Genomic DNA, 15,000 nt, shown 5'->3' with positions numbered 1-15,000 from the left:
CTTAAAAAATTGTAAATAGGTTTAGCTTTAGGTTTAGGTTAGTAAACTGGTTGTTTTGGGATCTTCAGACATTGACGCAGGCTTATCAGAAGATGTCAGGAGATACACATGATCATGTAGGAAAAAAAAATAATGGAGGGGAAACAGGGACTTCCCATCATAAGCTATTTCACTAAGGTAGGAGGATAGATTGATATGATAGAGGTCATTAAAATATATGTAGTAAGTTTCCCATAATAGTAATGATAAAAATAATTTGCTGAACCAATAATGGCTTGAAGATTTCCTTGAAATGAGTCATGAGGCCTATTAGAAAAAGAGTCCCTCAACAGTATGCCTACAAGAAACCCACCTGTCAGATAATGAGCACAACAAATTGAATATGTTTGAGTATACTACCATAGTGGCCTCAGAAATGAAAGAGGCAGGGAAAAGGGGGTAGCAAAATTATTAAATCACATTTTTAAGAGCAAAAATATAGACATAGTAAAATATTTAAAAGGTATGTAGCACGTAATGTTTGGCTGATGAATAGAATGTACCTGATAGCATGCGATACAAAGCACCAGAGCCCAATTAGAAGAATTAAAAGACATTCTCATAGAAATTACCCACTTCCATGAATGGATATTTTTAAGGGTGGATGACTTTTATACAATTACTCATGTTGAAAATGTACAGGGAGAGTCATGTGGTTTGAGGATCCCTAGAACAGGCAAGTATTTAGACACCTTTATGAATGTTGTAGGTATGAAAAACATCTGCATTAGAGAAGAAAAGAGGGATATCCCATATACATGTTTTAAAACAGTGAGATGTTCATCAAGAATAGATAGAATATACATCACAAGTGAGGGTGGTTATTTAATTCCCAAGTGGGGAATACAACCCATATTACATTTGGAGCATTTTATTTATTTATTTTATTTATTTACATTTGTTGACCGGGCTAGTCTAGCTGGATACATATCCCTTTTCAGTAGAGGCCCGAGGAGAAAAGCTCCAACATGAATGAATTAATACATTCAAAATATTCTAAAAATGACTAGTTTCACGTTACATAATAAGACATGATAAGAAAAAATTAATAAATTGTGAACAATGTAAGGTTTCATTAGAGTAGAAGTAAGAAATAAACACGTCTTAATGCTTTAGTAGGGTTCATGTGAAGTCAATCAAAATCTAAAGCATTAGAACATTAGCAAAACTATTTAGTAGTGTTGTTCATAAGATATGGGGGGTAATTGTTAAGGAAGCAGGAGAAAAGAAACGGGAGGGGAGAGAAGAAAAGTAGATTCAATCAGGCTTTGAGCAGGGGCAAAGCCAATGTATTTTAAGGTGGTCTCTAAGGTGTTTTTTAAAGATTAGAGAGGATGAGAGTGAGGTGAGTGTATTAGGAAGTTTGTTCCAGATTCTACCCACAACATTGGAGAAGAGGGAATCGCCTGCTTTGTTATTAGAAGGGTTGCTGGCAATAAGTAGCTTATTAGCTGAGCATAGTGTTGAAAGATTTTTATAAGGGGAGATCAGATTAGTGAGGATGGGAGTATTAGTAGGATGGTGCAGGATTTTTTGTGCAATCACAAGTTGATTGTATTGTAGTTGATTTTGTAGTTCTAACCATTTGAGTTGTTTAAGGCTGAGGCAGTGACGGCTTCTGTAAGAAGAGCCAGTGGCAAATCTGGTTATGTTATTGTAGCTAGTTTCAAGTTTGGTGAGATTATGCTTTGATAGATTGGTGTAAATGGCAGGTGCATATAATAGGGTGGAAGTAAGATGAGTCTGGACAATGGATTTCTTAGCTAGTGGTGTAAGGAAGGGTTTTATTCTATACAGGGAGCCTAATTTTTTATTAACAGTTTTTATAATATTATTAACATGGGCATCGAAGCTGAGGTTATGGTCAATAGTTATACCAAGTAGTTGAGCAGTAGAATCAGGGGAAATGCAGGCTCCATTGTCAGAAGTAATAGTGAAGTGGAACTGAGGAGATTTTATGGTGGGAGTAAAGAGTAGTAGCTTAGTTTTCTTGGGATTAAGAAGAAGGCAGCATTGGGTGAACCATTTTTCATCTGTGTTAAATACATTTTGTGTAAGGGTGTGGAGAGAGGAAGAAGACTTGGCAGTACAGATAAGAGTAGAATCATCAGCGTATTGTATACAGGTGGAATGTGGAAAAACAGTATGGAGATCATTAATAAAGATGGAGAAAAGAAGAGGGCCTAGGATAGAACCTTGAGGAACTCCATTGCTCACTAGGAGGTGTGTGGATAGATTATTGTCCCACTGCTTGTTGTCTATTTTCCAGATAAGATTTGAACCAAAGGATTGCATGTGGGTCAAGAGATTGGGCTTTTAGCACATTAATAAGTAGGTTGTGATTGACCATATCAAAGGCTTTGGAAAGGTCAATAAATAGAGCAGCTGAGAGACAGTTATTGTTACGATTCCTATTTATGCAATCAGTAAAAGTTAAAAGGGCAGAAGTATTGCTATGAAAGGGCTTAAATCCATGTTGGCAGTTAGCAAGCAAGTTGTTTTGGAGAAGGTGCTGGAGTAGCTGATGGTGAATACATTTTTCCATAATTTTGGCTAGTGGGGAGAGTAGAGCAATAGGACGGTAGTTGGAGATCTCAGTAGATTTACCACCTTTGTGCAGAGGGATTATATGTGAGAATTTCCAAATAGAGGGGATGTAGGCTTCAGAGATGGATCTGTTTATCAGGATAGAAACAGGGTATGCTATGGCTTTGGCTGCAATTTGAAGGTATTCTGCTGGGAGGCAATCAGCCGAGGGAGTGTAGGGTTTGAGTTTTTGAAGGAGTTTGCAGATAAAGGAGGTTGGTACAGGTTGCAATTGAAGGGAGGGAAAGGGACTGTTAGTGTGTTGTGTAGGAGTGGGGGTCATGGGAACTAGAGTTTGAGTTAAAGTTTGAATAGCTTCAATGAAGTAATTGTTAAAGGCATTAGCTATTTGCAGAGGATTACTACTGGGAATAGAGCAGGGGGAAGGAGTTGTGGCATGTCCCGGTTTGAGAAGTTTATTAATGCCAGACCAGAATTTTTTAGGATTATTAGAGTGTGAATGTTGCAGGTGGGAGTAGTAGCTTTTTTTTATCTGAGATTATATCCTTTTTGACAGCATTTCTTAGTTGTTTAAAGTATAGATGATCCACAGAGCTTTTAGAGGTTCTCCATCTTGCCCATATTTTGTTTCGTAGAAACATTTTTTCTTTGGTTTGTTTTGTGAGCCAGGGGGCTATTTTTGTCCTGATTCTGGAGGAGCGGAAAGGAGCATGATTATTTAGAATTTGAAGGAAAGTAGAATTAAAGTAAGAGATTGCTTCATCTAGATTAAGTAGTTTTAGAGATGACCAGTTACATGCTTTTAGTTCATTAATAAAGTTCTCAGCTTGGAAGTGTTTTTTAGAATGATAGGTGACAAAATTGTTCTTTTTTGGGCTATATTTCTTTTGTTTAGTGATAAAGGTTAAAATGTGATCACTTATGTCGTCAGGGAGAGATCCTACCTTATAGGTATGTGGGTGACTGTTTATAAGGATCCAGTCAAGAGTAGTTTCTTTGTTACTTGGTTTGTGGATCCTAGTGGGGAAGTTTATTATTTGATTGAAACCAAATAGATTAATATGGGTGTTAGGGGTGGGGGAATTACATAAGGTCCAGTCTATATTAAAATCGCCTAATACAATTGTTTGCTGTGGTAAATGGGTAGAAAGGCTATTGAGAATGTTTTCTAGGATGCTAATATTGTTTCCTGGAGGGATGTAAGAGCAGATTATATAGATTGCTTTAGAGCTATTCATTTGGAGTTTGACAGCAAGGGTCTCAGCATTGGTATTTGAGGGTAGTGATACATCATAGAGTGAAACCAGAAGATCAGATTTGAACAAGATAGCTACACCGCCACCTTTTTTTGATGTACGGTCACATCTTAGGATATTATATCCAGGAAGGGTTATTTCTAGGTCATGAGTAGAAGGTTTTAGCCAAGTATCTGTAATGCAAAGGATATCAAATGGATAAACCTGAAGGAGAGCATGCAATTGACTAATTTTGTTGTTAATGCTACGAATATTAAGATGTGCTATACTGAGGGAGTTCTGAGTTATTAAAGAAAAGGTAGCATTATTAAATGATGGATTCTGTAGATTGGTATTTGGTGGGGATGGGCCAGGATTTTGCTGTGATTCTTGGATAAAAACAGAATTGAGGAGAAACATAAGACCCATGAGGCATTGGAGATTGCAGTCAGAATGGGTCCTTCAACTTCTGATAGAAGGGGAAATTAGAAAGGGAAGGAACAGAAGTAAACCTAGTAGACAAAAGAGTAATAGGGGAATGGGAGATACATAAGGAAAAATAGAGAAATGATTTAAAAGAATATTCAAGGAACAGAAGTGGTAAAGGGAAGCCTTAAATGAGTGGCAGATATAGCTCAGGGAAATTACATGATAGGCGAACCAGGGGTGGGGGGGGGGGGGTAAGGAGGGGGTGATAGGGCTAGAAAAGTATATATATAAAAATATAAAAATCAGCAATGAAAGCATACATGCTATTAGAAAGAGCACAATAGTTCAGGCTTAAACTTATGAAAAACTATTTTTTGAGAAATTCTCCCAGAGCATAGAAAAGGGAAGTTAAGGAGGAAAGATTAATTTATTCAGTAAGGATGAGAGAACAGGATTAGGGAGGAGGACACTGAGAACGTACTAGTGTTTGCAGACTTGATTTCTGGACTTTATGAGACCGACCTGATCAGAACAGACCTGCGAAAGGAAATCTGAGAATTTGTTGATGACGTAGATCTACCCAATCTAATAGAGGAACAGAAAAGTAACCTGATGACCAATTTACTCAGAGGAACTTGAAAGGCAAATTCAACACATGGCGAATGGTAAATGCCAAAAAGACTGTTGGGGGTATTAAACACTGTTATTCTAACACAAGTAATCCCCACATCATGGAGAGGCAGTAACATCTATCATATTAAAACAAGGGAAAGACCCAGACTCCTTGAGATCATATAGGCTCATATCAGCCCTAAATCATAACTAGAACATTTTTATAGCTATTTTAGCCAACAGACTAGCTAAAGTTCTTTTGGACCTAATACATAACATCCTGTGTGTGGAATTCTGAGGGAAAAAGAAGCATTTGACTACATAAAAAAACTAATGGTCATACAGGAAGCCACCAGGAATTAGGAGCCCATGTTGGTGGTTAGTCCAGATGCAGAGAAAGCATTCAGTAGGCTGAGATAGGGCTACTTATATCAAACTTTATAGGATGGGTTTCCCAAGAGGTTTGTTTCTGCTACTATTGGAACAGTCTGGGTGTCCTTCTTCCAACTGCCCTCATTTCTATCTGCAAATCCTGGTATTTTATGACTTTGTGTCTCTCTGTGAGTAAGACATGGTAATCACTGGGTGTAGCACTTTCAAACATGAATGCTACTTTTGTCTTCTTTTCATGGACCACTCTATCTGGTTTTCTTGCATCTATTTTTTGAACTGTTGGTAGTGCTAATTTTTCCCTTATTATCAGTCACTTGATCCTGAGGGAGTGAAGCTTCTTTACAGCCTCTGTACAAACACAAGCTACTAGTACCCATCTCAAATCTTTCCATCTTCATCCTCCTTAGCTCATCCCCCTCACCATTTCTGTCAAATATGGACAGACAGTTTCCTACAGTTTCTCCTACCAATCTGGTTGATATGGGCATGGACAACCCTCTCTTACTGCCACCTCTAGGAGCACAATTTGTGAGAGATGCAATTACATTAAAAACCTGGAGTCTATACTCTCTCCCCTCACCAGCTAGTATACCTGGCAGTGAGAAGGTTGTCTGCACAAACACCACACCTCAAACATCACACACATCAACACAACACACACCCACATATGCGGAGGTTCTTTACAAAAACATACCTAAACAAAAGAGATCTCTGAGACAAAAACACAAACAGACTCCACAGTCTACCACACCACACACCACACATAGTCCATGTGCCTATGTCTCATATCCATCAATGCTTAACCATAAACCCAATATATTAATCATAGGAGACTGCATTGTGAGATACACAGATGTGCCCCTCACCAGGCTGGATAAGGAGAAAGTCACGGTAAGTTGTTTGTCAGGTGCCAGAATCCGGCTCCATTGTGAGATACACAGATGTGCCCCTCACCAGGCTGGATAAGGAGAAAGTCACGGTAAGTTGTTTGTCAGGTGCCAGAATCCGGCTCCATTGTGAGATACACAGATGTGCCCCTCACCAGGCTGGATAAGGAGAAAGTCATGGTAAGTTGTTTGTCAGGTGCCAGAATCCATCATATCACCCATGCACTCAAGTCCCTCAACAAGTACTGCTATGACTCTTTCATAGTACATGTTGGCATGAATGACTGGAGATGTACCTCTCTGGACTATATGAAAAGATTCATGACTGAGCTCACTGATTATGTGTCCCAGGCAGGTATGTCACAAGCTTTAAGCAGCATTCTACCATCACCCAGAATGATGCCTCAGTACTTACAAAAAAATTATTGACTTTAATAATTGGCATAGTTTCTGGTGTCATTCTAAGGGGATCCATTACCTGTCAGCCTAGGAAGACATGATTGGCAGACCACGATGCTTTGCCAGAGATGGCCTGTGTCTGTCTCCTTTGGGCTTCATGCTCCTGGCAAAAGCTCTTGCCTCCTCCATAGTGCCTTTTTAGGCAATGTCTTGAGGTCAAAACTATCAACAGGTAGTCACTATCAACATATAGTTACATTATAGATAGTAACAACTATCACAGGCCTAAAGCAGATGCCCTATGCTGACTGTCTAAAAAAATTCCAGCTATACTCTTGTCACATATCGTCTACTCAGAGGTGATCTCTGCTTACCATACAATGCCATATCAAACCCAGAGCAGCTGGACATGCTACACTTAAAGAAATCTCAATCCCTCAGAGCCAAATGCTCCAGGGACCTAAACCTTGTCATCACAATGAACAAAACATGCTGGAGGGATAGGTTCCTGACCCAAAGATTCCCCAGATGCTGGAATAGACTGCCCTTACATGTCAAGCAGAGTGCCTCTTTGGCCCTCTTCAAAAGGAACTTTGACAATTGGATGGGAGATAGGAAATTCACCCCGTGGATCACGTCAGTCACCCTGCTAGACAGGGGTCCAGGGAAGTAAATATTCTGGGAAGAAATAGCCAGGGAATTGTTATGGCTAGGCTTGTGTAGGCCCTAGGGCCAATAGCCTAATACCAACCTATGAACCTATGAACATGAGCAAAATGCAATTTAAAGGTCATGCTGCTGAATGCTAGGAGTCTCAACATGAAACTGCACTCATTGCAAGCATTCTTAACACTGAAAGATGCTGACATTTGTGCAGTCACAAAAACCTGGTTCAAAGCTGCAGAGAGCACACCAGCCTTACCTGGTTACTCATCCTATCATACATTCAGACCCCAAACTGTGGGCAGCAAAGCCAAAGCAGGTGGAGTTTCAATGTATATTAAAGACACACACACACCTCCAGGCTGGTCAAACAGTATGACTCACAGGAGATACTCCAGATGCAGTTACTGGTTGACAAGACCCCTATTCAAATCATAGCTAGTTACAGGCCCCAATGTTGACTCAGGATGCCCATGCTGCCTATCTGGACCACCTCGAATCTGTTAAGATTCAACCCTACACCCTGATCCTGGGCAGTTTTAACTACCCTACCATTAACTGGATAAACTACTTGAGCCAGAAAACAAATGCTCAAAGATTCCTTGTCTTCATCAATTCCAGTGCCTTGGACCAGCTGGCTGACACCCCACAAGAGGTGACAACATTTTGGACTTGGTACTAGCCAACATAGGAAACCATTGCAGCATCCCTGCAGTGTCATCATCCCTAGTAAGATTAGACCGCAAAGCGATCTCCTTCGAAGTTGCCATCTTTCCTGACCCCAACCAGCTAGGGTTAAACAAAAATCTTCTCCAAAGCTTATTACAACCTCCTGAAAGAAGGTCTAAACATCTTCACAACCCCCTCCCCAACAGTAGGAATTGGCACTAATGTCCAAACCTACACCAAAGGACTATACAACCACTTATATAAACGCATGGAGTCAGCAATACCTGACAGGAAAAAATCCTCCTTCTCAAGGAAGAGTAAACCTGTCTGGTGGACAACAGCTATAAATAAACTCTGCAACAAAAGGAAAAAAAAACTGCTTTCCAGGACCAAGAAGGAACAGATGCCATACTGGAAGCAATCTCTCCTTGGCCTAAACAGGCAAATAAGGGTATTAGTGAAGTCCTCCAAAGTTGAGTCCAAATTGGCCACATCTACTAAAGACAATCATAAGGCCTTCTTCACATACTTCCGCAGTCTAATGGGAAACACTTAAATCTGCTCAGAACTGATGGTCAGGAACCCCACGTACACAAATGCCATGGATATAGCCAACCTCCTGGCAGACAAGATTGAGTGAAAACTTCACCCCTCTGTCCCCCATCAGTAATCCAGGATATCCCCAGCACCTGCCTCCACCCTTATCTCTAGGGAAAAAAAGTCATTACTGCCCTCTCAAAGGCTAAAAACACAGCTTCCATGGGACCAGATAACATCCCAGGCTGCATCCTGCATCAGTTCAGGCAGGAACTCGCAGCACCATTAGGCACCCTATTCAACCTAAGCCTGAGTACTGCTTTGATCCCAGCCAAGTGGAGGACAGCCATCATTACCCCCTGCACAAAGGTGGAGCAACCACTGATCCAGGCAATTATAGATCCATCAGCCTAACTAGCCTGATTTGCAAGGCCATGGAACACATTATCATGGACCACATTAATAAGGACATCAGCAACCTCCAAATGCTTGATTACACACAGTTTGGTTTTGTCAAGGGAAGATCATGCCAGTTAAATGTAGTAAACTTCTTTGAGTCAGTCACCAAAGCCATGGACGAGGGAAAGATTGTGCACACCACCTACCTTGACTTGGCCAAGGCCTTCGACACTATTCCCCACTCAAACATAATAGATAAACTATCCCAGCTTGGTGTAAATCCATATGTGACTAGATGGGTAGCTAACAGTCTCTCTGATAGAACTCAGTCAGTCAAAATAGGGGAAGCTACCTCAAGTAGTAGACCCATAATGAGTGGCATTCCCCAGGGATTGGTCTTAGGGCCCCTGTTGTTTGGGTTCATACGTCTCTAAGGTGCAAGCCAAAACCAGAGGTCTATGGCTGACCAAGTCTGCAGATGACTGCAAGCTGGGTGCTGTCATCAACTCCTCTAGTGTTGTAGACATACTACAAGAGGGTCTCCCCAGAAAAATGACTGGTGCCAGAAACACAGCCTCAAACTAAATGCCAAAAAATGTATCATCATCCCCTTTGGGGGAGAGTGCCATCTCCACAAATTATCACATTAATAACAATGTCTTAAACATGCAAGCAGTTGTTAGGGACCTGGGCACCCAAGTTGACAGCAATCTAACTTTTGACCACTATGTTGACTCCATTGTATGGAGAGCTTTCTACATGGCTCACTTCATTAGTAAGGGTATTTCTTCCAGGAAGAAGGAAGTCATAACTTCCCTGTACTCCTCCTTTATCTGGCCCATCATCGAGTATAATGTCCCTTTCAGCATATACCTTGTGAAGCACATGCAGCAGCTGGAGAGACCACAGAGGTTCCTAACCAGGAGAATCCAGGGCCTCAAACATCTACCCTACACAGGCTAAAGGCCCTGTCCCTCTACTCCATCACAAGTATGAGACTCCTCAGAGGTCATCTATGTCTGCCACACAAAGCAATCTCTGACCCCGTCTTGATGAAATTTCTGCATATCCACAAGCCAAACCCCACTCGCGACCCACATGCAAAACCTCAACTTGGTCTGCGCCATCAATAGGACTTGCTGTCAGGACAGATTTATCTTCCAGAGACTCCCCCATCTGTGGAATAGAGTCCCTCTCCATGTCAAGCAGAGTACTTTATTTTCCCTCTTTAAGAGCAACCTGGATGACTGGATGGGAAATAGAAAATACACTCCTGGGATTCCACCTGTGTCCCTGCTGGACAGGGGCATCGAGTGCTGACTTCTGGGAACATGGGCTAATTTATTCTCTAGGCTTATAAGGGCCTCAGGGCCAGTAGCCTAGTAACTTGCTATGATCCTTTGATCCTATTGCTATTGGTGGGGCATTCATTTGATTTTCGCATTAAGTTTTGTGAACAGTGACAAATTGAGAGAAGGTTAGACTGTGTTGCAGTTCAGTCCACTAAATTGTTTTAGAACTATGCAGTGGTGTGTGTTCCATGAAGTATTGGCAACAAATGTTTATTTTTTACTTTATTGCACCATTGTTCAAGTAGGTAGGATTGGATGGCTTGCAGATTTATAAAAATGGGAACACCATGAGAAATAGCTAATATTCTTGTTAGTGCAAATTTTACTCCATCCACAGGTATAGCTATTGCAGAGATTCCATATTCAGATCCACTCCCTACACACACTTTATTGTGGTACAGGTCTTGTCAACCCTCTTTAAAGCTAAGAACACCTCACCTATGGGACAAGATAACATTTACGTTGCATGTGTATCATTAGCAAATATGGTCTATTTGAATCCAAACCTAACTTCTTTAATCTAAGCCTCTGCACTAGTTACATTCTTGAAGCCTGGAAAATAGCCATTGTAATATCATTATAGAAGGGTGGCCTAACCATGGACCCTGGTAACTAGCCTCCTACATAAAACTATGGGATATATTATTTTTCTTCTCTTCCTTCAGCTAACCATCAACTGCTTCAAGCTCCTCTCCTCATTCACTGAGTGTTCCAGACCCACCTTAGCCACTCCTGGCTCACCCCAACACACATCAAGGGCCACTGAGGAGATCAAGGACATTGGTACAGCATCATAGCACTGCCAGTGGTGTTTCCCAACCTCACTATATCCACCAGTAGCTTTACAAACTCCATGACTGCTGCCTACAGGAGGTGTATGTTTGATTCCACACATGTACAGCCTACCAAAAAAGTTGTACACAGTTTTGCAAAATAGAGTTCAACATGCTCTTAATGCTGCTATTGCAACTGTTTGTACTGCCTTCTCCCTCCAAAACTTGTGTGAATAGCTAACTGGCTGTCTGACAAAACCCATGTGGTTAGAGTCATAGATATCATTTCTGAAAGCCAAAAATTTCACTAGTGGTGTATCACAAAACTTAGTGTTGGGACCTCTCCTATTTGGCAACTGTTTCTCAGACCTTCAGGCCAAAACACCTGGCCTATGGTTATTTAAATTTGCAGATGACAGTAAATTGGGAGTTGTTTCCATCGACTCACAGAAAAACTGAATTTTGAATGCTTCTCCTGACCTTTATCTGTTACCTGGCAACGCTGCAGTACCTTCACTTTTGATTCCCAGTAAGGTCTGTTACCTGGCAACGCTGCAGTACCTTCACTTTTGATTCCCAGTAAGGTCTGTTACCTGGCAACGCTGCAGTACCTTCACTTTTGATTCCCAGTAAGGTCTGTTACCTGGCAACGCTGCAGTACCTTCACTTTTGATTCCCAGTAAGGTCTGTTACCTGGCAACGCTGCAGTACCTTCACTTTTGATTCCCAGTAAGGTCTGTTACCTGGCAACGCTGCAGTACCTTCACTTTTGATTCCCAGTAAGGTCTGTTACCTGGCAACGCTGCAGTACCTTCACTTTTGATTCCCAGTAAGGTGCTGTCATTCACAAAAACGGCTGCTTAGCGTGAGTGGTACATTTTTGGCAGACTTGTGCTCTGAAGCCCTTTTTGTGCATGAAGTGAATTTCTTGGCCTTCCTCAAGAGGATGGTCCTGTGGCAAAATGAAATCAACACCTACCCTTCTGGGATGGGTCAGACAGTTTCATCTGCTTACTCCCACCAGCCACCTTCACTGGCCACTAAACCACCAATAAAACCTTAGTCATCCCTGTCCACCAGGGCACAATTTGTTTTTATGAAATGTTACTGTTTGAATTATACTTAGCTTTAAGCACATTAATCCACAGAATAAATGAAATAAGACTGTTAAATTCAGGAAAGGGTTTCATGAGGTACCTCAGGTTTAGGATATAGTTGTAAGGATTTGCTTATAAATGCTGATCTCTCCTAATTTATCAGGTGTGATTACTAAAGTCAATCTAAAAAGAATCATTTGGACTAAGTAATTGTTTTACAAATAATTTTTACGGGAGCTGAATAAGTTTCTTTCTGAAACCTTGCGACACAGGTATTAATTTGTGGGTGGTTTTAATGTTACTGACAGTACTTTCATTGGTCTTTGATTATCTAGGATTTTTTTTAATTTATATTGTAGTATGTTGCTAAACATTTAATTTAAAAACATATAGCACTAAAGTCATTACTAAATGCCCTAGTTGGTATAATGAAATAGATGGCGAAGCAGAATGTATGACAACTATCCAGAAGTATGCATGTACTTCCCACACTAATATCACTGCAAGACGGGTAGTATGGGGGGTGGTATGGGAGGAATGCATATATCATTAAAAAAACTGACCCTGCAGTGTGGTAGTCTACTGGGAGGGTCTGCCACCCATTCTTTGTAATGAATAATAAGATGAACAATGAATGCCATCTGGGGCTTGAATTTGACATGGAAGAAGACCCTAAAAACTCAGGATGTATGATTAATGAATGCACAGAGTAATAAACAAATATTTGTATTTTGTTTTTGAATTCTTTTAATAGCTAAATGCCCTAAAAACAAGGATAAAATAATACATTTTACCAGCAACTGCATATAATCATACAACTAACAGAATCTGAGTATAACGAAACTGTGGCTTAACATGAACTCTATCTTGGCCCATCGGTGCTTACATAGTCAAGTCATTCCAAAGAAACATTAGTACATACATTCAAGAGAGAGAGAGAGAGGAAGTGGAAACAAACTTCATTTAAAATTTAACTCTTGTATCTATATTCCATATGGATAGTACTTTCTGGAAGGATGTGTTTTTTTTTTAGCTGATAGTATACCACAAAGGGCCAAAATAATGAGTCTGTAAACCAGTTTGTTTCCTTCAATATCTATTTACTATCACAGTGATGCTGACTAAACTACTTAGAAATATAAAGCTTCTCAATCACTGTTGAAAGCAGTTTGTCTGAAGTATGTATATACATTTTATTTATTTTTATTTTATTTTATTGCATTTGTTGAACGGGAAGGTCCACTGGGCCAAAGAGTGCCCACTTTCAGTGGAGGCCCGGAGAGAAAAGCTCCACAGAGATAAAATATAATAACAATATAATGTTTACAGTGTGCTATATACACAGACACATGGGTGTGCATATGTGTATTTGTGTGTACAATTCAATAATTCTGAGAGGAAATATTTATCTTTTTCAATGCTACAGACAATCGTCAGGGATTCTGCTTTACAGAAGTTTTACAGACCATGTGCCAGATGTCCTCCAGCAGTCGAAATCTTGTTACCAAGTCAGAATGCTGCTGTGATGGTGGGCGTGGTTGGGGTAACCAGTGTGAACTCTGCCCACTTCCAGGAACTGCTCAGTATAAACGGTTGTGTCCTCATGGACAAGGTTACACCACTGATGGAACAGGTAATCCCAATGTTAAAATGTGTACTGAGTATAAGAAGTACTGCAGTAAAGGCTAATGGCTATTTCTGATGACAAATGCATGTATGTATATTTCAAAGAGCTGAAAGCAGAAATCAAGTTGCAGTGTGCAGTACATATGAACATTACAAATTTTAACATTTGTCATGAATGCGTTTTTTATACTATCACAAGTTTAAAATCTGTTCCACTTATTTACTTTTAAAATTATAGTTGTTGGTATGCTCTCACATTTGGGATCCTGGCATGACCTGGCCTGGCAGACCATAGAATCAAAGCCGAATCATGGTCACATGGAGTCCTAGGCAAGGTAATGCACTGGGCCCCCTAGCAGCCATACCAATATCCCATTACTTATTTGTCTGTCCTCAGTTACCATAAAACACTGTTTAAATCTGTCAGTGTGCTTACTACATTTTCTTTTTTTTGTATTCTACAATGATCACAGAGATTTGGATTTCTTTGTTGTCTTTTGGCTGCTCCCATTAAGGGTTGTCACAGCAGATCATCATTCTGCAGAATGGGTGGTAGTACAGTTTTACAGTGTCGAGTCTCCAGCCTGGCGCTCAACCTTCCTCAGAAGGCATGCACACACACACACACACACACACACACACACACACACACACACACACACACACACACACACACACATACCTGGGACCAATTTAGAATGTCCTATCCACCTGCAGCATTCTTGTGAATGTGGGAGGAAACTGGAGCACCCAGAGGAAACCCACGAGAGCACAGGGAGGACATGAAGACTCCACAGAAGGCATCCCAGCCAAGAATTGAACTGGAGAACCTCTTGCTGTAAGCCAATGCTAACCCCTGCACCACTGTGCAGCACAAGAATATTATTTCAAATTTAATCCCAAAAACACTAACAGCCATTTGCTAAGCAAAACAAACAATCTTGCACTGAAAAAAAACTTAGCATGAGCAACAGTAAATAGCTCTTCCCACAAAACTCACATTTATAGAAAATGCATCTGACAATTCATTAAATTACAAGGCATGCTGGGACTCATAGTCATACAGCAAAATGAAGTACTAATTAGTGTCTATGCAAATGGTGCAGGGATTCAAAGACAAATGTGCAACTCATTTAATAATAGCTTGTAACAGTCCACTTGATGTAAGTATTCCTTTTCACGGCAGCCTAGGAGCACTGTCTGGTGAAGGGACTTGGTCAGTCATACAGTAAGCAAATAACATTTGAGGGAATCAAACCCTGTACTGCAGTAGTAGCTGACAGCCGTACTCATCTGGACTAAGTCCCAGATAGACTGTTGTAGCCCAAAACAGTGCATTTCAC

The 15,000-nt window shown here is 40.6% G+C and overlaps 1 protein-coding gene across 1 annotated transcript in view; it reads left to right on the top strand.

The window, feature by feature from the left end:
• The window catches only part of FBN2 (fibrillin 2), a 2,449,070-nt gene that overhangs the window by 2,198,785 nt on the left and 235,285 nt on the right, over positions 1–15,000 (top strand). The window contains exon 57 of the mRNA XM_044060803.1: positions 13,458–13,664. Within this exon, the coding sequence (XP_043916738.1) occupies positions 13,458–13,664 (207 nt within the window). The remainder of the gene's footprint in view (positions 1–13,457; positions 13,665–15,000) is intronic.

This window comes from Protopterus annectens, chromosome 2.part0 (genome assembly GCF_019279795.1).
Source record: "Protopterus annectens isolate FY-2018-M chromosome 2.part0, PAN1.0, whole genome shotgun sequence".
In the NCBI taxonomy this organism is placed as follows: domain Eukaryota; kingdom Metazoa; phylum Chordata; order Ceratodontiformes; family Protopteridae; genus Protopterus; species Protopterus annectens.
Note: the sequence above shows the minus strand (reverse complement) of the source record. Positions and strands in the feature narration are given on the sequence as shown.